Here is a 24,476-nt window from a genome sequence, read left to right on the forward strand (position 1 = left end):
AATGGAAAAAACAAATAACAAAGAGCACACGTTTTGTGGAGCGCAAAAAAATAAAATAAAGATATAGAAAGTAAGAGACAAATTTGATATTTGATTACAACTTTATGAACTTATGAACTGCAAAATTGATTTGAACGGAAAATATAAAACTAAACTAAACAGTGGGCCAGCAATTTAGGCGAATGTGCAAAGTAAATGTTCAAATTAAATAACAAGAAATAATAAATGGTTGTTGTTGTAGCATTTCTTTTTTAGTTGTTGTTGTTGTTGTACACACTAATGCGCGGCAATATGGCAACACTGGCGCCCAACTCATCAATTGCAGTTATTTGTTATTGTTTTGTTTTGTTTTTTTTTTTGCTATATACAAACGGCCACCAGAGTTGCCACCAAAACGCGTTTTGAATTTGTTGTTATTGTTGGATGGTTTTCAATTTGATACACTTTTTACTTGCAGTTGTTGTTTTTCTTGTTGTTGTTGTTGTTGTTTTTGTTGTAGTTGATGTTGTTGATTGCTGGGCTGTTTGTCTACTTGTTGTGTGTGTGTTGAATTGATTGATTTATTTCGTGTACAGGTAAATGGCCACAATCAAGCCGTAGAGACCCAACACCTCAGCGAAGATGAGAATCAGAATCATGCCGACAAACAGACGTGGCTGCTGTGCTGTGCCACGCACACCGGCATCGCCCACAATGCCGATCGCAAAACCGGCTGCCAGGCCCGAGAAGCCCACAGACAAACCGGCGCCCAAGTGAATGAAACCCCTGGATAGAACAGATGGAAACATGAGTTTAAGGATACAAATTCAGATGTATATGTATTTAGTTACTAACTTGTATAGGGTGTAATTGGCCGGCAAGTCCAGTTGGCCGGCAATCAGCACAGCGACGACCAGACCGTAAATGGCAATGATACCCGCCATGACCACAGGAATGATGGATTTCATGATCAGTTCAGGACGCATCACTGACATGGCAGCAATACCGGTACCAGACTTGGCAGTGCCATAAGCGGCGCCGAGTGCTATGGAGAGTTAAGAGAAACATTTCGTTAAATTAGTGCTTCAACTAAATAAATATACAATTTTATAATTTTTGTTCCTTCCACATCAAAAACACCCTGTATTCTGCCAGCTTAGAGCATTCTTTTTTATAGCTATACTTCGTTAGGGTCGCACTGACTGGAAAGCCTTGACTGATTGGGCTAGCATACACGTTACATAATAATTAATGGGTTAACACTGACTGGAACGCCTTAAGCCTTCTTTTTTCTTTTTGTCTAATTGGCCTGCAATGCACGTTATGTCATCGATCATACTTTCAAATAGCTCCTACTCCGAAAATCATGTTAGCGTAAAGCAAAATTCTGTAAAATAACGTAACATTTTGCGGTCACATGACCCATACTTAACGAAAAACTCACACATACATATAACTACTCAACAGAGTCAGAGTTGTCGTTTGAGTGCTTTATTTTTTGTGCACTCTCTCGTATTTGCTGTTGCTCTCATTACGATATTCATTTGATAAGGTCGAGTAAATGTGAAGAAGCCAAAGTGCTAGAGTTGCCAAATAGCTGACTGATGAATGTTATATACGTATGTGTATGTACATACGTATGTATGCGTGCACGCGCATTGAATATTGAAATATAAAACCAGTTTCATATGACGGCCAATGGTATTTGTTAAAAAAAACATTTTGTTTGCGTTTGTGTGTGCCTGTGAAGTGCAAATAAATCGAATTAAAACACGCATACAGTTGTGTATATAAAATGCTGGTAGGCTAAAAAAAATAACAACTGCACATCTGTATGTACAAAACGTAAGTATGAGTGTGTGTGCGACGTTTCAGAGTTAACGCTAATGGCATTTGCCGCTACGACAGCTGAGCGTAAATGAGTGAGTGAGAGCGAGCAACGGAGCTACAGTCGCTGCCTGCGCTAATTGGCACTGTCATGTGACATTTTGATGATAATTAACTGTATTTTCCAGTCAAATTGATATTCTATCGGTGCAAATTAAATGAAGGGCTCGCTAAAATACTTATTTACACAAATAAAAAAATTGACTAGCGTACCGCACAAATTCGTGCAAGTTATTGAAATATAATTATTAACTTATTTAAAAAAAAATTGTTTTAGCTCATAACTTTTAGCTATGGTTAATTAAAAAAGCCACAAAACTGCACACTTTACTCGTGTACATACGTCATAGAGCGTCATAAAAACAGGAATATACTGGTTTTTGTTTCTATACCTTTCTAGCTAATGAGAAATACATGCATATGTGTATCCACATTTGTCGCTATCAAATGCTGAGAAACAGACCTAACACACATACAAGACTTTTGTTTGTCGTTGCTTTTCTAATCGAATACAAATTTCAAACAATCATCGTCTCGGGGACTTCCAAATGCTCATTAAACATGTAGATATGTATGTATATGGCCCAGCAACAGGCAAACACATTTACATTCAATTGCAATTAATCAACAAAAATTCATTGAGAATATATTCTGTGGGCCATAGACAAAGGCAAACATTCAAAGTAAAGCATTTAAGAGATGAAAATTGGCTGATCAGTCTATTGTTTTTACTACGGAGCGGACAAGTTCTAAACAGGTTAAAGGGTTTTACTGGTTTTTATTTAAAAGCGCTAAATACTGCGAGAACAGGTGCATTATTTATAGCCGTCAGATAATAAAAATAATTTATGCGTAAACATGTCACAATTTTTATTTGCTTGCGCTCGGCCAAAGTTTACATTACATTTACATGGTATAAACAACAGCTGAGCGTTACATGGCACAATATTTTGAACATTGACTGTAAAGGACTGCCAGTGTGTACACACAAATCAATAATATAAATATATCTAAGCGCGCGCCAAGTCTTCAATTTGACTTGCATTTAAATGCGCACCATTTGCATTTAATAACAATTAAATTTATAAATGTGGCATTGACTTGGGTTTTTTTCTTTCTTCTCGATATTTAACTGCTCTCAACGCGACAGACGCATCGCAGACATTGGCGTGGGCGCCTTGTGCACAATACACAAACCGCTAGAGAAGAGGAAGCGGACCGAGCATAGAAACAAAAACAAACAACCAGCACATTTTTAGATAAATATAAATGTGAGGAATATGTGAAAGTAGCAAGCGAAATGAATAAAGATATGTGTGTATATTACCAATACATACACATGCCATGTTTATACAATGTGTGTATGTGTGTGTGTGTACAGCAACAAATTGAAGCGTCACAGTTGAGTGCGCGCACAAAAGAACCAAGATAGCGTGTGAGCGAGAGATAAAGAGAGCGAGAGAAGCGCACAACAGAAGAAACAGCAGCAGCTTATCAAACATTGCTCAATGCGAGAAGATGCTCGATGCCGACGCTGCTGCTGCTGCTGCTTTTGTTGTTGCTTTAGACAAGTGAAAAAGTCAAAGGCATTGGCATGCACAATTCACAGAAAACAACAATAAGTAAAAGAAAAAAATATCGAATTGTACATTGTTTTTCGAGTAACTTAATTGTTGAGACATTTTTGCTTTGGCTTCTGCTTGTTGTTTCTCATAATCTCTGCTACACACACACGCACACACATACACACAGCCACACTGACAGATTGCAAATTTGTGATTACAAATTGAGCGAATGCTTTGTGCGTAATCTTCATTTGATTAGATAATTTGTCAGTACAGGATGTGCGCGATGAACGTTGTTGCGCTCGTATATATTTGTATAATCATATTAATTAGAAGTTATTGTTAATTAATTATAGTGCAGCACACAACACATGCACACTAAGGGCCTTTTGCTTGCCACGTTTTATACTCTCACACTCTCTCTTGCTCACTCAGATAAAACAGGGTCGTTATTGCGCTCAAAACTCAAGCAGCTGCTTCTCTGAAGCCTATGGAATTTTTTGATTTTTTTTTGCAAGTTTTTCAAGCTTTGAAAAATAAACAAAAATGTAGCACGTGACATTAACATACAACTTTTACATAATTAACATACATACTTGGGCACATGTGTGTGTACACTTTACTATCATTCTATATGTAAATGTATCTACTACTATTTCTATACTGAGTTTGCGCAGGCAAGTACCAGTATGTTGGTGTATGTGTGCATGTTTGTGTGTGTGAGTACATATGTCAGATGTCAACCGCTTTGTGTGCGTGTGAAGGATTTTCTGAAATCATTAATAACGAGCACAAAAAAACATCGGGCACTGATAAAAGCTCAAAGCAACGCCCATTGTGCGATATTGACAGCCAATGACTCAGTATCCATCACAGCTTTTGAGCGGTGTCAGTTAACTGCAACATGGAAACAAGTTGGTTTGAGTGCTGCTTAAACTCGCTCCCTCTCTTATGTTTGCGTGTTCATTTGATCGTGAGAGCACGCCAATAGCGTTGCCAGATATTGTAAGCCGCATGTTTTTACATGCAAATGCTGACAGTAGCTGCTCTTTATGATTTTTAATGCATAAATTTTGTACTTGGCTGCGGCTTAAAATGAATTATGCTGTTGACTTAAATTACATAAGCACTGCGATATCATTGTTGCCATGTCAAGAGCGCTATCTACAAATTTTGATACAGCACTACGCTAATAAGCAAGGTAAATATTTAAGCCGAGCAAACTTTGCTCTTGGTTAACTTTTTTTTTTTTGAGTAGGGTGTCGGATTGAAATCACAAGACTGAAATTGATGCATGACATAATAATTATGTCATTGATTTGTGTTTATTTATCGAAAAACTATTAAAAATATTTTAGAGCCCTTCAATTTGGTGTATGAAGAAGTAGACCTTTTCGTGCATAAACATTTAGCATTGTGCTACTTTATCCGCAGCGCGTGCTTCTTTTTAATTCTAGGTGTATGATTTCTTTGCCTTACGACAATGCAAGGCGGGTCTTATCTTATCACAGACAAGTTATTGGTAAATAAGCCCGGACCACTTATCAGCTAAGGTAATATAAAACAAAAAAAAAAAAAAAAAAAAAGATGTATGGTTTCTGATAAGCTATACAGAAAAGAAACCCAGGCATGTGATGCCTCTTGGATGTGTGTTATGGTCGTCGAGTCGATTGATCATGCAAGGGCTGATGAGGTTTAAAGGAAAATAAAAAGTGGCATGTGATTACGCTTATTATTATGATTTCTATTGTGTTACAAAAACCAACAAAGCAACGCTCAATCATGTGTTTGCTCAGCTAAGCATGAGTTTGATGGGAAATCAAATTTTGGCAACCTATTTATGTCATGTTTTTATGATAAATTTTACAACAGAAATACACGTGATGGAAAAAATGCACTTGATGTGTCATATTAACTGCGCTATCGTACATATACACATATATAATTAACATGTATTGCCTTTTCCTGTTCGAATTTGTTGTGGAAGCCACATGCATGCAGTTTCCTGCGTATTCTACATTCATCAAAAGATAAGCCAAGAAAAAATAAAATACTTCAGTATGGCAACACCAAAAAGTTGGTCTTGTGACTGTGTGAAAAGGTAAGCGCGAGTTTCGCGTCATAAACTTCACAGAAAAACCGTAACTCTGCTCTCACACTCGCACACATACAATAGGAAACGATGACAATGCTTGGTACAAGAGCGTGCGCAACTCTCTCTCTCTCTCACACACTCTCTTTCCTTTATCTGCCGCTCACTTGCTGCTGTATGTGTATGAGTAATGCCGTTTTTAGCACGTTGAAAAAAAGGCAGCGAATTTCTAATTTCGATGCTGCCATTTTTGTGTTTGCAATAAAGCAATTAAATGCGCATATTATCCATACAAAAATGAAATATAATTGAATATTCTTTATATAATAAGCGTGTATGCTATTAACTATTCTGCCTGAAACATGGAAACGTTTTTGCTAGTCACGCGCATTTCGAACGGACTCAAACTCAAACACAAACACATGCACGATTACGCTGTGTGTGACTTGACTGTGAGCGTATTGAATTTTTGTACACTTGCCGCCGCCTGCCGCCTACAAAAGCGCCTACATACATACAGACATGGGTACTTTTTTTTTTGCTGACTAGATGTTCTTCTTCTTCTAGCATTTACGCCACAAAATGTTCGATTTTTCTACGCATGCAGCGCTGCGTGTCCCTTTTGTATACGAATTATGAAGTTTGCGGAAAGATTTTTTCTTTTTGGTTTCGTTATTCGAAAGACTTACCTGAGAAGATAATGGCGGACGCAGCGCCCATAACACCGAAGAAGGGGCCATAGATGGGGTTGTCGTTGCTCGCACTTGACATTTTGCTTTGTTTTTTGTTGTGTGTTTGGGCTACAAGATGAAAATTGAAATTTGAATTTGCTTTTGTTGTTTTCTTTTCGCTTATTGCACTTTGATTTCGTATGTTATGTTATATATCGGCGTGTTTTACGTTGCTTTGCAAGTTGAAATAAAGTATTTTTATTACATATACAATATATGTGTATATATGTATGTACAAAAAATTTTCTTGCGCTGCTTTTCGAACCACAATGCTGCTACGACAACGTACGATTTGTGAGTGAACGTGTTGTGAGAGACCAAGAGTAAAACACTCGCCGCTCGTCTCACAATTATTGAATTTTATCTCGAGTTTTTGAGTGCGTCGCTGAGAGCTCTTATGTATGTGTGTTCGAAGTCATGTGCCTATGTGTGCGTGCGTATGAGCGCATGACGGAATGAGCTTAAACAAAAAAGTCCAATTGGCAATGACAACGCGCTGGAAAATTACGCACACACACAGAGTCACATGCACACTCACATGAGTTATTTAAAACTTCATTTTCGAACACCATTGGCAATATTTGCGCGTTTTTTCGTGTCTAAATTTCTTTTTATATTGACTCAAATTTGCAGAAATTTTTACGCTCACCGCGCATACTCTCACATACACATTTATGGGTCGTTCATTGCCATTGGTGTGCCCGCATCTGTGTGTGTATGTGTGAATGTCGTGGCAGAAAATACTATTGTACAAAATTTTTGGTACAAATTTTGCCTGTAGGTTTGCCATTTTCTGTTTGAAATTCATCTTTATTATGTTTGCAACTTGACGCAGCAGCATTGTTGTATATTATTACATGGTTAAATCTTTTTCGATTGCTCCTCATATGACTACTGTTTTTTCTTCACTCACGTGATTAGAAATCTAATTTAAAGCAACTCGCTTCTGTGGCTGGCCTTTCGGGTTTATTGCTGGCTGCTGCTGCTGGGCGACTAAAGCACGCTCTGCTTTTTGATACGGCACTGAACTCCTACGGTGCGTTTTCGTTTTCTTTTATAAACTTTAGTCACGGGGGCGGATTGTCGGCAGTGCTGCTATTTGGTTTCTTATCGATACTCGTGTTTAGCGGTGTTATGCAACACTGATCCAGTGACCGACCTGGCAGAGGTGTCTTTGGTATTTTAGGAGCTTAACAAAAAGTGCAATTTTGTTTGGTATTTGTTTTGGATTTGGCTTAATAACATTTTGGGATTGTCGAGTAAAGTTAGTATTTTTCTAAAGCTTTTGATAACAGAGTGTTCATATTTGTAAGCAACATGCGTGGATCCTCCGCCAGACCAGCGCCAACCATCGCATTGGCAAACAATTGCTTAGTGATCAGCTGGGCCAACTCCGGTTCGCTTACACGCAATGAATGCAGCTTCTTTATGATAGGATGTCTGCAATAAGAGAGCCATTAAGAGGATTATCGTTAGATGAAATACACTTCTATACTCACTTTGGATTGATTTCCAGCTCCGGCTGCAATAGAGCAAAACGATTCTCCTCTGGCAGCTGATGGCTTTGGGTGCGTATAAAATGTCGTGCAGCGGCCATTTCCTCGACGGTGATAACACATGGATGCGTGTCCAGTCGAGAAGTAGCCTTCACTTTGGCTACCTGACCCTTGAGCTGATCCTGCAGCCAGGGTATGAGGCTATCTAGCTCGGAGCGCATCAAGCTGCCTTCGCCTAAATCTTCTAGAGCAGCGGGATCTTTTGACTGATTGCGCATCTCCTTCTCCACAGAGACTAGCTTCTTGTCCTTGAACTGTCCCAGCTGCATCAGTACCAACTCATCGTAGGGCTCATAGCAGAAGAGCACAAGCTCGTTGCGCTTCTTAAGACTCTCATAGTAGGGTGAGGATTCGGCAAGCACGCGATTTGGCGCTGCCAGATAGTATATATCCTTTTGATCCGCGCTAACCGATGTGTAGTAGTCCTCCAGGGAAATGCGCCCAGTTTCCGATTTCGATGATTCAAAGCGCAATAGCTTGGCAATTTCCTCCTTCTCAGCGTGGTCAGTGGACGTGACAATGCCCTCCTTTAGAAACAGTCCATAGTCGCGATAGAATGCGTCATATTCTTCTGGCTGCTTCTTGGCACGCTCCTGCAGGAAGCGTACGACACGACTAGAGATTACGCTAGACAGTTTGCGTATAAGGCTACTGTTCTGCAGCAGTTCACGACTCAAGTTTAAGGGTATGTCCTCAGAGTCGACAACGCCTTTGATAAAGCGCAGCCACTTGGGTAGCAAATGCTCCGTTTTGGACTGGATCAGCACCTTACGCGTATAGAGAGCGACGCCGGTACTGCCATCACGAGACATCTCGAAGAGGCCAGGCTTGCCCTCCGGAAAATATAGCAGCGCATGTATGCTCAGTGGCACATCGGCGTTATAGTGTAGCGAGAAGCGGGGGGCATCGAAACTATTGCTAATAAAGCGATAAAAGTCCTGATGCTGCTCCTTGCTAATGCTTTGGGGATCCATCAGCCAAAGGGGCTTAATCTCATTCGCCTGCTTGCCGTTCAGCAGAATGGGTGAGCCCACGAAGTTGCTGTACTTCTTGATAACGGCGCGTATCCGATCCTCGTCGGCATATTCGCGGCAGTCGGTCTTCAAATGAAGCACAATCTTGGTGCCGTGCTCTACATCGTTCACTTCCTCGATAGTATAGGTACCACTGCCATCTGTAGCCCAGCGTAGTCCAGGTGCATTGGGTGTGGCAGCACGCGTGTAGACCTCAACACGCTGGGCCACAATAAATGCCGAGTAGAAACCCACACCGAATTGGCCAATTATATTGGATGTAGCCTGTGCCGCCTGCTGCTCCTGCTTGAGCTGCTCCAGAAACTGTTTGGAGCCGCTGCGCGCAATAGTACCAAGATTGCTGACCAGCTCCTCGCGTGTCATACCAATGCCTGTATCCTGGATGATCAGCTGCATCTGTGGCTTGTCTGTGGTGATGCGTATCTCCAGTGGTCGATCCTTGGCCGCCAGTTCCGATTCAGCTGTTGTTCTTAGCGCCGAATAGCGAAACTTTTCCAAGGCATCGCTTGCATTCGAGATCAGCTCGCGCACAAACACCTCATGATCCGAGTACAAGGAGCGTGCGACAATGTCCAGCAGTTGTCGTGTCTCCGCTTGAAACTCGTGCTTGTCCACGGCCGGCGCTTCATTCGCAACTGTGGCGAATCGACGTTGCGGCAAGCCTGCATAGCATTTACCCATAAGCAACTACTCTTCAAATTTGATGCAAATCCATACCTGCCGAGGGCACCTGATGTAAATACGGCGTACTCAATGTAAAGGTCGCTGCTCGATTCGCTTGCCGGCACAGCCGGGTCAACTGACGGGCCTTGAGTAGCACACCAAAAGCACGCAGGGTCATCTTGTGTTGGAATTAATGCTTCAATCAAATATTCTGATAAAAAAAAATAAATATAATTGATTTTGTCAGTTCAAACAAAAGTTGAAATATAAGTGTTATTTAACTCTCTGAGCGCACATGTGTTATGATTTTCGATAAGCTGTCATCGATTTGTTTCTCGTAGTTAACAGCACTGGTATCGATTGCGAGTAGCTTTTAAGTTTAAAAAAACTTTTTAGCACTGTTAATTTATGTTATAATAAATGTTGGAATACAATGTTTATTTTATTTATTTCTTCAGGCTAGTCAAATAATTCTATTTTGATGATTTAATTCAATAGTATACCTGTGAAAAAAAGGTGTAAGCTTGATTAGGAGTATAATCAAAATTCTATTACTTTGGGAAAGTCCAGAACTTCTCAAAATGCTCTTGATTGCCATCTTATCACCATTATAATCACTTGATAATGAACAAATAACATTTGACCCGACTGCAAACCGATGGCTTCATACATAATTTCTTATCACATATTAGAATTTCGCTTATACTTTGCCTATTTTAGCATCGTGCTATTAGTTCGTAATCTCAGTTTGCTAAAAGCGGGACGTCGAATAGAAACAAGCATTTTTAATCGCTTCATTTGACATTGAAATGCATCTTTATTTGCGCGCGGTGTTCGTTACCATCTTAATGTTATTTCTAGGCGTTGCATTTATTTCTGCTTCTGAAGATAACTGGAATGACGAGGTGTGTGGGTAGAATGTTTGTTTTTTGTGATATTAATTGTGACTATCATCTTTTTAACCTAGTCACGAGTGGAAAAAGAATGTGCGCCGTACTGCTTAAAAGTATTTCTATGGAACACTGTGAATATGAATCAAAAAATTGAAGCCTGCGATAAAAAGAATGTGCAGATGGCGGCTCTGCAAAGCCAGTTAGCTGTTTCAAAAATCAAGGAAACCATGTATGAAAAAACAATTAAGGAAAAATTTGCTCAGTGCAAAAATGAAGAGCAACTTTATGCAGATGTATCGTCAATAAAAATCAAAATAGATAATATCGCAGCTCAAACGCGAAACGAAACTAATCTCTTGGAAATATTAAAACAACTAGAAGATTACAGAGTCACAATAGAGATGAAGAACGAACAAATAAGATCTTTAGAAACAAAATTGCAAATCAACGAGTATTTATTGGAGAACTGTAAGACAAATTTTACATCAAGTCCCGCAGCTCTTATGATAATGGATAGCAAACGAGAAACAGGAGTTAAGGTTTTCGAAACAAGCTGCTTACAAGTTGGAAACTCATCAGATATTTGGGAAATCCAGGTTCCGGGAATTGAACCTTTTCGCGTGCCCTGCGACGGAACAATCGCTGGACCAGGCTGGATGGTGATTCAGCGACGTGTGGACAAAACTGTGGACTTCAATCGAGGCTGGGCTGAATATAGGTCTGGTTTTGGAGATCTTGATGGCAACTTTTTTATAGGCTTGGAAAAAATCTATCGCATGACAAATTCACAGCCGCATGAGCTGTATATATATTTGCAAAATTTTGAAGATGAAATTCGCTTTGCGCGCTATGATAATTTTAGTATAGCTAGCGAAGACGATGCATACCAACTAAAAGTTTTGGGTAAATATTCCGGGGATGCTGGCGATGCCTTGATGTTGACTAGAAACATGAAATTTACCACATTTGATCGGGATAATGACAAACGCGACTTCGATAACTGTGCAATAGAGCGCCACAGTGGATGGTGGTACAGTCAGTGCGCACGATCGTAAGTAGTTAAAAAAACAACCTTAATGAAATTGATAAAAAATTAAAGTGTACTTATTTTTCATGTGAACATATTCAGAAATCTGAACGGCCGATATTTTGAAAGAGAGTTGGACAAATGGGATGGCATTTGGTGGTGGAATTGGCAAGAAACGCGCACTCTCAAGTCAGTGCAAATGCTGATTAGACCAACGATCAATTCGACGGAAACGAATTGAACCAGCATTAAGCAGATATTTGATTGTTAAAATAGATTAACAAAAAATGTACATTTAATCAATAGTGTAAATATTATATTAAAATCTACAGATAATTTTTTAATACTTTACTTTTTTTAAATACGGTACTTTTTTTTTTAAATATTTCGCCAATAAGTAAAATGTTGCGATATATCGATTGCTTTTTCTTAATGCAATTAGCGCAGTACGATATCGATATAAATATATCGCTGAATTTTGCGCACAGCATTTGTTAATTTCTAATTGCAACCCTGCTTCTGGAAGCGCGTCGTCTTCGCGCTGTAGTTGTATTTATTGTTGAGTTTTTTTTAATTTTTAACTACTATAAGTGAGTGTGCGCGCTGTATTAGTTTATAGAATGTTCTATTCGTGTTGCCTTTGGATTTAAATACGCCCAGAATGACGTCCATTGATAATGTACGTGTGCTGCTGCAGTCTCTGCCAGCAGCATCGCCTGCCGTCGGCAACAGCAACAACAATCCACAGCAAAATGAGTCGACGCCGGCTAAACTTGGCGCTGCTGCAACACCATTGCGCGCGAGAAATGCACAGCAGCAACAACAACAGCAGCAACAGCAACAGCAGCAGCAGCAGCAGCAGTTACAAGCACAACCCCAATTTTTTTATGGCACACCGGAAAAATCAACAACTGGGGTCAATGTTGGTGGCAAGCAGCTCAGGGCGCCGGAGGAATTCTGGCGTGATCTGCACCAGTTTCATGAGCGGCGCGGGTAGGACCTTGGCATGTCTATCATAGCATTGATTTACTTATTGATTTACCTTTTACTTTTCAACAGCACTCCGCTGACGCAGGCAGCCAAGATAAGTGGTCAGCATGTAGACTTATACCGGCTGTACCAGGAGGTCACGGAGCGCGGTGGCTTCAACAAAGTGAACATGCGCGATGAATGGGACGAGGTGTACAGCGCGCTGGACACGCTGCGGGATCGTTGCGTTAATGGCACCGCTGGCATTAAGCATATCTATCGTCGCTACCTGGACAAATACGAGCGCCTGAACTTCTTGGGTGAGGATCCCGACAAGCTGGAGGCCTTGGAGGCGGTCATCGAGTGTGCTGATTTGGGTGCCAGCGCCAGTCGCGCTCGTTCACGTGCCTTGGGTGGTGGCGGCGTCGGGGGTGTAGGTGGCAGCTTAACTGGCGGCAGCTGGGGCAGCATTTTTGGCATGCCGCACTCCACGCTGACGGCCGTGCCCATGGCGTATAACCAGCGCCAGCATATGGTGAATGCGGATCGCCGACGTCAGTATAAAATGTCCACACAGCTGCACAAGCACAGCAGCTATGAGAAGCTGCTGTTGTCGCTTATCTCACCGCTGCCCAACGAGCAGGACTTTGCCATCAATGTGTGCACGCTGATGGCCAATGAGCAGCGTCCAACGCTGCAGCTGAACGAGTGCCCCAAGCTGTTGGATGTGCTGCTGGCGCATTTGGGCGTCTATGCGGATTACAGCATGCGTCAGCTGTTCCAGCATGGCCACAACAATGCCGGCATGCAGGTGCGACGTCACTCGAAACTTAATTTCTGGCGGGATTTGCTCTACGATAAGCCACAAATTCTGGACCTCTACACGGACGAACAAGCCTGGCTGGACAATGGACTGATCAACAAGGAGAGCGACGCGTGCAATGATTATCTGTTTCAATCGGATGACCTCGATTTCGAGCTAGACTTTTTAAATTTACGTCGCAGTCATGGCACGGACGAGCGCATTGGCCAGCGTGTGCTGCAAATTGTGCAGCTATTGCGCAGCTTGAGTTTTCATCAGGATAACGTTACGCTGCTCGCCTCGAATCGTACGCTCTGGCGGTATCTGGTCATGGGGGCCAATGTTCGTTGGAGTAAGTAATCAAAATTAGCCAATACATCTAGTTTATCAGTTAGTAACGGTCCCTAAGATTCGTTTTTGTCCAAGCTTCGCTGATATCCTCGACTTAGATGCATTTTCCATATCTTTTGAATTGCAGGCAACATCCACATTCAGGCACTGGAAACGGCTGGCAATCTAGCGCAGCAGTTTGACCTGCTGGATCCCGCCACGGACGAGCTATCGCGCAATCTGCTGGCCACGCTGTGCGAGGGCGTCGAATCGAATGATCGCGCTGTGATCATCAGCTGCCTAGAGATACTCTACAAACTGTGCGGACGCGAGGGCAATGCCCAGCACATAAATCGTTGTCTTGGCTTGGATTTCTACCAGCGTGTGATGCTCTTTCTCTCGCTGACCGATGTGATGCTTTTAATCTTCACGCTGGAGACAATCTATGCGTTGAGCTCTTTGGGCGCACGTCCCTGCTCGATGTTGATGCAGGTGCGCGGTCTGCTGGATCAGCTGGTGGCCTTGCTAACCGTCGAGGCGCAATCATATGGCGCGGCTGGCTGCATTTTGATGCGCGTCGTGGAGGTGGTGCCGGGCAATATGTTGTCCACACTGGCACAGACCATACCGGGCACTCAAATGACACAACTGATGACGGTCAAGCAGCCGCAGCAGCCAGCGCCGATTGCTGCACTGCCGCCGCCAGCACCCACACATGTCCAAGTGTTACCGCCACAGCCAGACACCGTTTCGGTGCCTGTGCCTGCTCCCGCGACTACGCCCGCCCCTGTGTCCCTGCCTGTGCCTAGTTTGCCGCAGGTGCAGCTGCCTATGCCCAGTTTGCCGCAGGTGCAGCTACCGCCACCGCCAACCCAACAAGTATCGATGCCTGCTCCAGCAGCCGCCACAGTTGTGCTGCCTGGAACGCTGCCCGCACCGCCCTCCGCGCCGCAAAGTTTCACCCATGATGATGAGACCTATGCGCTGGCCTGGCTGCGTGCCACCTACGAGCGCGCCGGCAATGGTCATGAGTATCGCGTAGAGCAACAGGAGCTGTACACCATTTACCTATCGCACTGCCAGAAGGCGGGCAAACTTTCGGTGGTCAATCGGCTGCAATTTCCCCGTCTCGTGCGGCTCATATTCAATGCGAGCGTGGGTCCAGCCATTGTGCGCCAGATGGACGGCACCGATCTGCCCGGCACGCACTATGTGGGCATAAGGATGCGTGCTCAGCCTTTGCCCATGCAGCAGCAGCAGCAGCAACAACAACAACAGCAGAAGGCAGCAGCAACGGCGACAGCAACAGCTGCCAAAAAGGAGCCAGCGCTGGCGCCCAAATCAGAGACAACAGCTGTAGACGCATCTGATGAAGCAACAGGTACTCAAACGCCCAGCTCCTCGCTGATTAAGAGCCTGCTGGCAAATAAAGTTAACGAGCGGCAGCTGAAACAAAAGGCACAGGCCCAACCGCCTGCGCTGGTGGCCACCACATCCTCAGTCACGGGCTCCCCAGCCAACCAACCCATTAAGGTGACCTCCACGGCAATTAGCGCCTTTGTCAACAATCCGCTGATGCAGCACACGCCCGTAAAGGTGGGTCAGACCACCATAAAGCCGTTGCATCCGCAGCTGGCGCTGGAGAAGAAGCCAATGACGGACTCAGCGCCACCACCACTTGCTCCATTAAGCGGCTCCAATGTGCTTACGAAGGATGCGCAAGGACGCACCGTAATTATACAATCCAAACGCAAGCTGACCATCGATGAGGAGCAAAACAAGCGATTGGCATTGGATAGCAGCAGCAACACGCCCGCTGGCAAGGATGAGCCCCAGGTGACGCCCTCTAAGAATGCGGCCAATCTCTATGCAGATTTGGCTGCCTCGATACTAGAAGATGAGGATTTGGATGATGTGCCGCCGCTGGCAGCGTCCAGTCAAGAGCAACAGCAGACCACTCTGCAGCATCAACAACAACAACAGCAGCAGCAACATCAGCAGCAACAACAGCAGCAACATCAGCAGCAACATCAGCAGCAACATCAGCAGCAACATCAACAACAACATCAGCAGCAACATCAGCAGCAGCATCAACAACAACATCAGCAGCAGCAACATCAACAACAACTGCAGCTCATACCCGCCAAGGTGCAGCCCACACAGCGTCAGCTCATCTTTCCTGCTGGTAGCGCGGGAGCGCCACCGCCGCAGCTTAAATTGGCCACCACAGCGACCATTAAAACGGATCAGGGCTTGCAAACGGTGCCCGTCATATTGCAGAAGACAGAGCAACAGCAACAGCAGCAGCAGCCGACGCAAACACAGTATGTGCTGGCCACCAATCAGCAGGGACAGACCTATCTGGTGGCACAGCAAACGGCGCCAGTGGCAGCGGCGTCCAATGCGCCGGCCACGCCCACGCTGCTGGTTACCCAAGCGGCGCAGCAGCAGACCAAAACAATTATCATATTGCAACAGCCGGGTGTCAGTGCCAGCAATGTGCCCGGCACACAGAAAGTCATAATGACCACAGCGCAGGGTCAACAGGTGCTGGTGACAACAACCACAGCACCTGCGGTAGCCCAGCCACGGCCCGCAGCACAAGTCCAACAGCAGCTGCAACAACAGCAACAAATCTTCCTAAATCCACAGCGCGCGGTGCCCGCCGCCTTGGGTGCTGGTCAAATGTCACCCTCACTGCTCTCGCAACTCAATCAGATACCCGCCACCATTAAGCTGCATCAGCCGCAGCCGTCGCAATCGCCGCAGCTGCATCGTGGCGGCATTGTGGCCAGCAAGACAGCGCCCATACCACAGCTGCAGCAGCATCAGTCCATTATACAGCAGCATATCATCTCCGGCCCGGCGGCAGCGGCAGAGAAGCGGCAGTTGCTCCTAGGCGGCATCAAGGAGACAACGCTCATCACACAAACGCCCGCCACGGCTGCCCCACTGCAGCAGAGTCAACTCAATTCGCAGACAATCATTACCACACAGCCGCCGGCAGCTACCACAGCGGTTGTTGGCGCTGCACTGCAGCAGCAACAACAGCACATACGCAGCGTGCTCGAGCAGCAGCAGCAACATCATCCATCCATAATACAGCAGAAGATAACTATGCCCACAGTGGTGAGTTCTGGGGAGGATTACTATTTAGTTTATGCCACTGCAGAGAGTATTTGAATTGTCCGACGAGCTTATGTCTATGTATATATATGCCGAAATGGACTAGGATATATGAAAGTAGTGTATATATATTCTATTCTGCTCGATAATATTTTGTATATTGTATTGTAAACGGGGTAGGGCATAGGAGCTTGGCACATATGCATGTCCCATTTTGTCCAACGTAAAGTCATATATTCTATTACCATATACTGTATTTCGCATCTCTATATATATTTTTGATAAGTAGCAACTTTCGAGTCGTTATAGCCAGGTACGCCTGTCTGTTTTTTATGCAAGGAAAGGATAATCTCTCAATTGTGGTTACACATTTGCATTTGTACCAAGTTTTTTATTCAATAGGTCGGAGTTATTCTCAAAAACTTCTTTGCCTTAAACTAAAACAATCAGCAAAAAAATATTTAATTCGTTTCGGTTATCAATTCAACTGTTTCTTTTGGCTACTGGTCTATATCTATATAGATCTGATAGCCCTTTCTCTGCATTGGTATTTACACTTGGCCATATCAAAGAAAATAATCATTTCACTGTTAAAACAATTCTTTTTCTTTGCAGCTAACGGAGACGGTCAAAGCTAAAGCTGCGCCAGCAGCCGCAACCATTGCCAAGAAGCCGATGGGGCCGCCAACGCCGTTGCTGCCTGTGCAGCAACAACAGCAGCAGCAGCAGCCGGTGCAAATGCCTGCGCTGAAACCCACACAACAACTACAACAACAAGCGCAGTTAGTCAGCTGCGAGTCGAAGCCCAGCATTATGATTGAAGCCAAGCCGGCGGAGCAATCCACAATAACAGCAACAGCAACAGTTGCAGCAATGCCAGCAACAGCTGCCACAGCAATTGCTACGACCACAACAACAGCAACGAGCATTGTTAGCAATAGCAATCTAACAGCAGCCGGAGCAGCTGCCAGCGCTGTGCCCGTGGATGTCAATTGGCTGTTCATTTGCGATTGGCGCAATTGTCCGCGTCGCAAATTCAAATCGCTTAACGAGCTGCAGCATCATGTCTGCAATGTGCATTGTCCGGATCATTTGGATACCGGCGCTGAGATCTATTGCCAGTGGGGCAGCGGTCCCAGCTTGTGTGACAACATAGCCCGTAAGCGTTACTCACTGATGACGCATCTGGTGGATCGTCATTTGGCGCTGGATGATCTGCGTGCGAGCGTGCAGCGTCGCCTTGCCACGGGCATACACAATGTTGCGCCCACCCAGCCAACGGTCACAATTGTGCGCAATGTGGGCAATGCCAGCAATGCGCCAGCATCAACAGCGGCAACAACATCTGCCGCTGCTGCTCCAGCGACGACAGCCACGGCTGTGGGCACCTCGGCGCTGCAGGCAATTAAACGGCATTCGGCCGACTTTGTCAACTCCAAGGAGCTGTTGGACGAGAACGAGGGCCCAGTCACAAAGAGCATACGCCTCACGGCGGCGCTGATATTGCGCAATCTGGTCAATTACACATCGACGGCCAAGCGCAGCCTCAAGCGGTATGAGCCGCATCTGGCCAATGTGGCATTTAGCAATGTGGAGGCCAGTGGCGTCCTCTCCCACATACTGCACGAGCTCAGTCAGTAATCTCCCCAACTAACCAACTATCTAAATATATATATATATAGTATATGCATACATATATAAACATATTTTTCTACACCTCACGCTGCGCTGCTATAAAAAACAAAATATTTAAACTATTATTTCTATTAACTAACGACACTATTAAATGTGAACAAATTGAATGAAATGAAGTGAGCGAATATATATTTGGATTTTGGAATAACTCGCGTTCAATTTGTTGGGTAAGTTTCGAACAATGTATTTAACATAAATGAAGCAAAATCGAATTGATAATCTTAAAAGGTTTGGGAATTGTTTTATAAGTCGTTAATTCCAAAGGGTTTCGATTGTGTCCATGGATGGAGTTACAAATAATTTCCTATGCACGAATCTAGTTATATTTTTTTATCAAATTAGGGAGTAAAAAAATTATTTCTCGTTTAAATATGACTAAGAAATTTCTAACCACAATGAAAATGCAACACATGTTGCTATTAAATCGGTAGAAAGAGAATTTACTGAAGATGTTAGTCTTTGGTATGCATTTCGCCTAAAATAAATCAAATAAACATCTCAGAATGTTATTAACAAAATCTTGAAGGTAACAAAGAACAACAAAGAAAGAAATAGTCTCATAAAAAACATGAATTAACCCACAGATAAAATATGCACATATTTTATAATTTTTTTTTTTAATATATTAAGTATAAATCTCAAATGAATCTGGACAAAACATCACGACTGAGGCGCTTCAGTCTTTAGGAATCTTTAAGCACTTAAAAAATACCAAAATTGTTTGAGGCAGATTTTAAATAGGTTTTGGTCACAATATAAAACTTAAAATTGACTATAAAGTTTAGAGGATTACATGTGTAATACGGGACTGTTTAAATATGAATCAATTTACGGGTCGCTTATGCAGAAAGTTGCACATGAATTGTCAGTCGCTGCCAGTGCAGCTGCTTGGCAGAAAAAAAGAGGGTAGAGTGTGATTCAAACTGTAACACTTAAAAACTAATACACAATTGTGTCAAGGGTTTAGTTGTATAAGTCCCAGAGCGAGATCTGTGCATCCATGCCAGCAGCGGCCATGATAGGGGCGCGCCACAAGGACACAGGTTGTGGGGAGTAGGCGAGATCCATGACGCCGCCTTGTTTGTGCTGCGTCAGCACGGCCAGTGGTCGCAGGCTCTTCCACGAAAAGATGCGTATGCGACCATCCCAGCCAGCGCTGGCAAAGACCTTCTGATCGGAGCGTATGCGCACACAGTTGATGCCCGGATTCTTGATGCACAGCTCGGAGCCGCGCTGCAGCTGCATGGATTGTCGTTGATAGCTGAAGGTAGTCAGTTTGTCGGCTATGGTTGGCAAGCGGAAAACAACATTAATTGGCAGTTGAAGGGAAACAAATCATAGTGCTTTCTTACAAGCGCCGCCCACTATGCCGCGGTTCGTGGTGGGATCATAATCAACTGTCAAGGCTTCCGGCGCCAGTTCCATGACATCAATCATAACACCGCTGCTCAGATCCCAGGTGAGGAAATGCCCAGACTCGTAACCGGCGAGCAGAAAAAGCTGTGAGGCGCACTCGAAGGGCTTGAAACAGGTGACGCTGCCCAGCTTGGCCAATTGTGGATCATCCGGTATTAGCATCTGTGTAGGCGCCGCCGGATCCGTAACATGTAGCACACCAATTGCCGTCTCCTCGCACGGATAGAAGAGCAACTGCTCGTTTGTATTGTTGGGATTTATGTGCAGCGCTGTGCGACAATAGCCCAAATGATTGCCCGGTATGCTGCGCTCCTTTACGTAGCTGTTGCTGCTAATGGAGTACATGGTTATGGTGCCACCTTTCTCCTGCGTGATCAAGTGCTCTTTGGTGTGATGTAGATTCGTAATTGGCGCGTTGCCCACCTCAAAGTGCAGCGACGAACGGTTTGTCTTCAAAACAACAATGATTTGTTTTCGTTTTAATGTTTGTTGTTGTTTTTGGCTCACCTGTAGATCCCAGAGAAATACTCTACCTTTGAGGGTGCCCGCCAGCAGGCGCTCGCTCTCATGAAAACATACGGAGTTCACGGCGCCCATGTCCGGGCAACGTAAACTGAATACGGGATCAGGTGGTAGCACAGCCATTTTAAAACGTGAATTGAATTAATTAAATTGAACTAAAGCGTGTTGCGTTGCAATGTCGATAAGATAAATAAAGGGTGTCGCGATAAACAGTGGTGGCAAATCGATGACGATTGCAATGTGGAACCAGTTACAAATACAGTATAAGACAGTATAAGTGTGCTCTATGCAATCATTTTTATGAAAACAAATTACGTAACATGAAAACAAAAGCAAACCTAACATATTCATTAAAAGGGGTATTGACTTTGACAAATATCGAAATGTCAATGGCTCGATAAATTTGTGTATAAGATCCACAACTCACAATCCACATACACAGTCAGCTGTGTGCTGTTATTGCAGGCGCATGCCGCCAGATGTCGTCAGTGTGCTGGCGCGTCACGTACATGTTTGAAAAAGCTTTCAAAAGCGATAAAACAAACTAGAACAAACTGAAAGAAAAATATATTTTATGCCTCTAGCAAATTTTTATCAAATTGTCGCACAGCCTTTAAGTGAAAATAAGCTGAACGATTTTACAGCAAAAAATATCATAAAATGCGCTAAATGCGCACAAAGCGCACAGTTGCCATTAAAAAACATAACGTGGCAGCAAAGCCGAGCGACTTTAATAGACTTTAGCAGCGTCCAGCGTGAGGGGCCTAGACGTTAAGGCAACGATCATAAAAAGACTTGTCGCATGTACTTGGGCTGACTGTAACAACCTAATGCCAAACGGCCTAAAAAGCATACAGATAAAACATGCCCCTCCCAAAAAAAAAGATCGCAAAATAAACATGCTATAAGCTCGTTAATCAATGCTAAGTTGACAGTTTTAAGTGGCTTTACCGATTTTTTTTTTGTGTTTTGGTTTTCTTCATTTTTTATTATATCTTTTTCCATTTGGTACAATCAACAAGAACAACGCTGGAGACTCCTGTTGCGTTCAAATGATTTAGTAGACGCTACAATAGGGCCAGCCAAAATTAAAACAAGCTATTTTTAATAAGAATTAATTATTTTTGAAATATGTTTATAACAATTTGGTTTAGTTTTGATATTATACAAAACATAATTTTATTTTTTTTTTATTTTAGTTTTGTTTTTGTTTATTTTAGTATTTTTTTATTTTTATATTTGACATGCATGTTAATTCATGCGAAATTTGTTAACATTAAATATAGTTTTTGTGGCTTACAAATTTTGATTTTATTTCGATTTAAATTACTTATTTCAATCTTTAGAGGCATAGTTTTGGTTATTTTGGTCTCATTTTAAATTTATTGGACTGGCTGAGGGAACTAGGAGCACAGTATTAGATTGTTTAATATGGCAACACTTAGAATTAATTTGACATGCATGTTTATTTTCTATGCAGGGCTTATATGTTTCTTGGAACTCATAGATTGTGAGCTTATTGATTAAATGCTGATAAATAATTGTCTAGAAATACAGATTTGTTAAACTGTTTAAATGTTAAAGTGTCCTGAATCTCAAATTACAGCTAAACATTATAAGAATGATACAATTTAGGAATAATCAATACTATGCGATATTGGAAACTTCGGACAAGATGTAAAAAATATTTGACATGCATGTCAAATTTTTAAATTGAAATTCATTTTAATTGCTGGATAAGATGGGTTTAAGAAATGTTGTCAAATGCTGTCAAATTAGTTATGGTTAAACATATAACAAATTTGACGTAAATAGGTTCAAAGTACACTTGAGTTGACATTAATATTAATAGCAAGAATTTCCTTAGTTAATTGCCTTAAACTGCTGTGTGATTGGACATTCCAGGCAGCTGTTGCAGCTTTCGACTAGACCCTTAGATCTAGACGTAATTGTAGTTTAATGAGGGCGCAACAAGTTAACAACTCTCACGAATGTCTCGCGGAATTCCCCATCCCGTTTTGTTTAAACGTGTCTAAAATGCGGCTAAAAGTTCCTTTAACGGCCAAAGCCAATCGTAAAAAAGGTTAAAGCCTTTCCACACCAGACATAGAGCTCATTTGCTTTGGTTTCGGCTCTTATTGATTCGGACTGACAGACAGAGCAGCTGTCCTCCAGAGTGAGAGAGTCAAAAAGAGGAGAGCCATAAATCTTTTTGCCACAGCCTCGAGGTGAGGCGTTTAGTGGCCTAAACTATTTATGCATGCGGCTATCTGGGTAATCCATTTGAAATGGGTCAACAACTGCAACTGGCGACTCCTTAAACGATTCGCATGACCCAAAACCCAATACCCAGCCCAGTTCTTCGTTTCCAGTTCCCAGTTCCCAGTTCCCAGTTTCAGTTTCAAGCAGTTCAGTTCCAGTTGAGAGATGTTTTAAAACATATTAGCTTGTTACCTTAATGAAGTCATAAATTTTCGCTATCGCAGTGGAGCATCTCCTCGTGCCTCTGCCTCTGCATCTGCCGGCTGCAGGTTTCTAAGGAATTCCAATTCCTCTATCCAAGCATTTTTTTGGCACACAACTGAAATTGAGAAAAAAAAGGAAACACCATATCCATATCCAAAATTCATATATGACCCATGCTCGATAGTTAATCAGGCTTAGTTTGATATATGCTGACAGTGCCGGCCTCTGGTGTAGGCCGCCAGCTCAGCACCAAAAGGGGTGGCAGTACACAGGGGGGGTGGTGGGGAGAAGAGGGGGAGGGGACAGTGCCAGGACAACCCGCTGTGCCTGTTCCGCGTATCCACGCATCCGATCGCTATGAAAATGAAGTTATCACGCGACAAACAATGACCCGTCCGCATTGCTACCTATAACTTTATATGGTTGTCATTATTAGCCCGGCATTGAAATGGACTCACAGCGCCAATTTATTTATGCGCTACCTTAATGGAGCCCATCTATATAGACCAGTTCGCATATCGAATCCAGAGAGTCCAGCGTTGCCCATGTGCCTGCCCAGCTTCAGTTTCCCTCTCAGTTCTTTTTTATTTGCCGTTTTTATAGTATTATTTTCGCAGTGTCCATGAATCATATTGAGCGTAAGAAAGAACTATAAAATACGTTCCCTGGAAGCCAGAGGGCATCTTTGCACATAAGCTGAAGGTGTTGGAATTTTGATTTGACTGCAACAATGCAGCTTGGCTTGAAGTTAAAAAGCTATAAAATAAATATAGGGAAAATATATTCAATTATTGTGGCGTATAGAAGGGATTAAGGCTGTGTAGAAACGGTTGTGAGTATTACCGAGATTCGGGTATCAACAAGTAGAAGGTGCTCTAGCCGGGAGTGCCCGACTAGGGGATACCCTGAACTTCCTTGGTGGGTGTAACTATAAAATGAAGAACACTTAATCTGTATATACTATCTGTCAAATTTGGTGACTCTGGCCATTAAAAGCTCAGGCATTTGATTAAAAAACTGGATTTCGATATCGATTTTTATCGGTGGCTTGGAAAGTGCGCAAGTTATCGATTATTGGAAACAAACTACGCGAGCACTTCGGGGAGCTACGTTCCCGTTGATCTTTAAATATTAGTTTACGGGCGATAGAGTTTAATACAATCGTTTTCCACTCATTTTTCACATTTGCGGGTGGAAATTTAAAAAACCCTCAGCTTTCCAGGTCTTTGGACTGGAAGACGATCACCAATTAGTCAGAAAACGGGGCAAGTTATCGTTTATCAGAAACAAACTCGTACTGCGCGGGCATTTGCCTATTTTCAATGAGTTCAGGATATAAAAATTAAAGGAATATTTAAAAAAAAAATCCACTTGATGTGCTGCACAAATTACAAATAAATATAAGATTTTTAATTAAAAAAATGATAAATGCAAGAAGTTTTAGATTTTCTAGAGCAAATATATTTATAAAAAGATAATATAATAAATAAATAAAATATATATTTTTAAATGATTTACGTCGAGCAACTTTTACGTATCTTCTAGAGTTGGTTGCGACATATACAATTGGGCCTATAAAAGGCTTTAACATGGCTGCAATTCAACAAATATTTGTTGACCTTTTGGTTCAGGGCGTAATCCAATGCCTCGTCTTAAGTTTGGGTTAGGATCGTGAGCCTGACTTTTGACAGCTGCAAGCACAGGTTTTGACTTAAGCCTTGCG

General features: G+C 42.9%; 5 protein-coding genes across 6 annotated transcripts; 2 read left to right on the forward strand and 3 right to left on the reverse strand.

Annotated features, from left to right (window-relative positions):
• Positions 1–296: 296 nt before the first annotated feature.
• On the reverse strand, positions 297–7,325 carry Vha16-1 (Vacuolar H[+] ATPase 16kD subunit 1). Its single transcript, XM_064680585.1, has 4 exons — positions 7,168–7,325; positions 6,213–6,323; positions 835–1,024; positions 297–765 (listed from the first exon to the last, which is right to left on the reverse strand). Exons 2-4 carry the CDS (start codon positions 6,292–6,294, stop codon positions 561–563), a joined length of 477 nt encoding a protein of 158 aa, XP_064536655.1. The 5' UTR covers positions 6,295–6,323; positions 7,168–7,325; the 3' UTR covers positions 297–560.
• Positions 7,326–7,498: 173 nt separating this feature from the next.
• Trap1 (TNF receptor associated protein 1) lies at positions 7,499–9,903 on the reverse strand. 2 transcript variants are annotated; one of them, XM_064680584.1, is made up of 4 exons: positions 9,803–9,903; positions 9,562–9,718; positions 7,754–9,506; positions 7,499–7,694 (listed from the first exon to the last, which is right to left on the reverse strand). In XM_064680584.1, the coding sequence occupies exons 2-4, from the start codon at positions 9,683–9,685 to the stop codon at positions 7,520–7,522; spliced, it is 2,052 nt and encodes a 683-aa protein (XP_064536654.1). In that variant the 5' UTR covers positions 9,686–9,718; positions 9,803–9,903; the 3' UTR covers positions 7,499–7,519. The 2 variants fall into 2 exon arrangements, with proteins under 2 accessions (XP_064536654.1, XP_064536653.1); XM_064680583.1 differs by lacking the exon at positions 9,803–9,903 and having other exon boundaries at positions 9,562–9,757.
• A 348-nt stretch (positions 9,904–10,251) lies between these two features.
• On the forward strand, positions 10,252–11,771 carry LOC135427075 (fibrinogen-like protein 1). The gene is made up of 3 exons (XM_064680502.1): positions 10,252–10,412; positions 10,475–11,451; positions 11,530–11,771. Exons 1-3 carry the CDS (start codon positions 10,317–10,319, stop codon positions 11,666–11,668), a joined length of 1,212 nt encoding a protein of 403 aa, XP_064536572.1. The 5' UTR covers positions 10,252–10,316; the 3' UTR covers positions 11,669–11,771.
• Positions 11,772–11,953: 182 nt separating this feature from the next.
• Bap170 (Brahma associated protein 170kD) lies at positions 11,954–18,478 on the forward strand. Its single transcript, XM_064680448.1, has 4 exons — positions 11,954–12,420; positions 12,487–13,550; positions 13,677–16,657; positions 17,270–18,478. Exons 1-4 carry the CDS (start codon positions 12,089–12,091, stop codon positions 18,293–18,295), a joined length of 5,403 nt encoding a protein of 1,800 aa, XP_064536518.1. The 5' UTR covers positions 11,954–12,088; the 3' UTR covers positions 18,296–18,478.
• A 463-nt stretch (positions 18,479–18,941) lies between these two features.
• LOC135427040 (guanine nucleotide-binding protein subunit beta-like protein 1) lies at positions 18,942–20,473 on the reverse strand. The gene is made up of 3 exons (XM_064680458.1): positions 20,273–20,473; positions 19,702–20,215; positions 18,942–19,632 (listed from the first exon to the last, which is right to left on the reverse strand). Exons 1-3 carry the CDS (start codon positions 20,408–20,410, stop codon positions 19,313–19,315), a joined length of 972 nt encoding a protein of 323 aa, XP_064536528.1. The 5' UTR covers positions 20,411–20,473; the 3' UTR covers positions 18,942–19,312.
• Between the last annotated feature and the right edge of the window lie 4,003 nt (positions 20,474–24,476).

This window comes from Drosophila montana, unplaced genomic scaffold, assembly GCF_035044405.1.
Source record: "Drosophila montana isolate Dmon_TW-CO22-7 unplaced genomic scaffold, ASM3504440v1 contig_2127_1, whole genome shotgun sequence".
Lineage (NCBI taxonomy): Eukaryota > Metazoa > Arthropoda > Insecta > Diptera > Drosophilidae > Drosophila > Drosophila montana.

Coding starts and splice junctions, on each gene's coding strand:
- Vha16-1 (XM_064680585.1), bottom strand. CDS start 6,294: ATGTCAAGTGCGAGCAACGACAACCCCATCTATGGCCCCTTCTTCGGT. Junction 1,025..6,212: donor GTCCGCCATTATCTTCTCAG/GTAAGTCTTTCG, acceptor AACTCTCCATAG/CACTCGGCGCCGCTTATGGC. Junction 766..834: donor GCCAATTACACCCTATACAA/GTTAGTAACTAA, acceptor TGTTCTATCCAG/GGGTTTCATTCACTTGGGCG.
- Trap1 (XM_064680584.1), bottom strand. CDS start 9,685: ATGACCCTGCGTGCTTTTGGTGTGCTACTCAAGGCCCGTCAGTTGACC. Junction 9,507..9,561: donor ACATCAGGTGCCCTCGGCAG/GTATGGATTTGC, acceptor AATGCTATGCAG/GCTTGCCGCAACGTCGATTC. Junction 7,695..7,753: donor GAGCTGGAAATCAATCCAAA/GTGAGTATAGAA, acceptor CTCTTATTGCAG/ACATCCTATCATAAAGAAGC.
- Bap170 (XM_064680448.1), top strand. CDS start 12,089: ATGACGTCCATTGATAATGTACGTGTGCTGCTGCAGTCTCTGCCAGCA. Junction 13,551..13,676: donor GGGGGCCAATGTTCGTTGGA/GTAAGTAATCAA, acceptor TTTGAATTGCAG/GCAACATCCACATTCAGGCA. Junction 16,658..17,269: donor AGATAACTATGCCCACAGTG/GTGAGTTCTGGG, acceptor TTTTCTTTGCAG/CTAACGGAGACGGTCAAAGC.
- LOC135427040 (XM_064680458.1), bottom strand. CDS start 20,410: ATGGCTGTGCTACCACCTGATCCCGTATTCAGTTTACGTTGCCCGGAC. Junction 20,216..20,272: donor TATTTCTCTGGGATCTACAG/GTGAGCCAAAAA, acceptor GTTGTTTTGAAG/ACAAACCGTTCGTCGCTGCA. Junction 19,633..19,701: donor CGGCATAGTGGGCGGCGCTT/GTAAGAAAGCAC, acceptor TGCCAACCATAG/CCGACAAACTGACTACCTTC.
- LOC135427075 (XM_064680502.1), top strand. CDS start 10,317: ATGCATCTTTATTTGCGCGCGGTGTTCGTTACCATCTTAATGTTATTT. Junction 10,413..10,474: donor AAGATAACTGGAATGACGAG/GTGTGTGGGTAG, acceptor TTTTTAACCTAG/TCACGAGTGGAAAAAGAATG. Junction 11,452..11,529: donor TACAGTCAGTGCGCACGATC/GTAAGTAGTTAA, acceptor GAACATATTCAG/AAATCTGAACGGCCGATATT.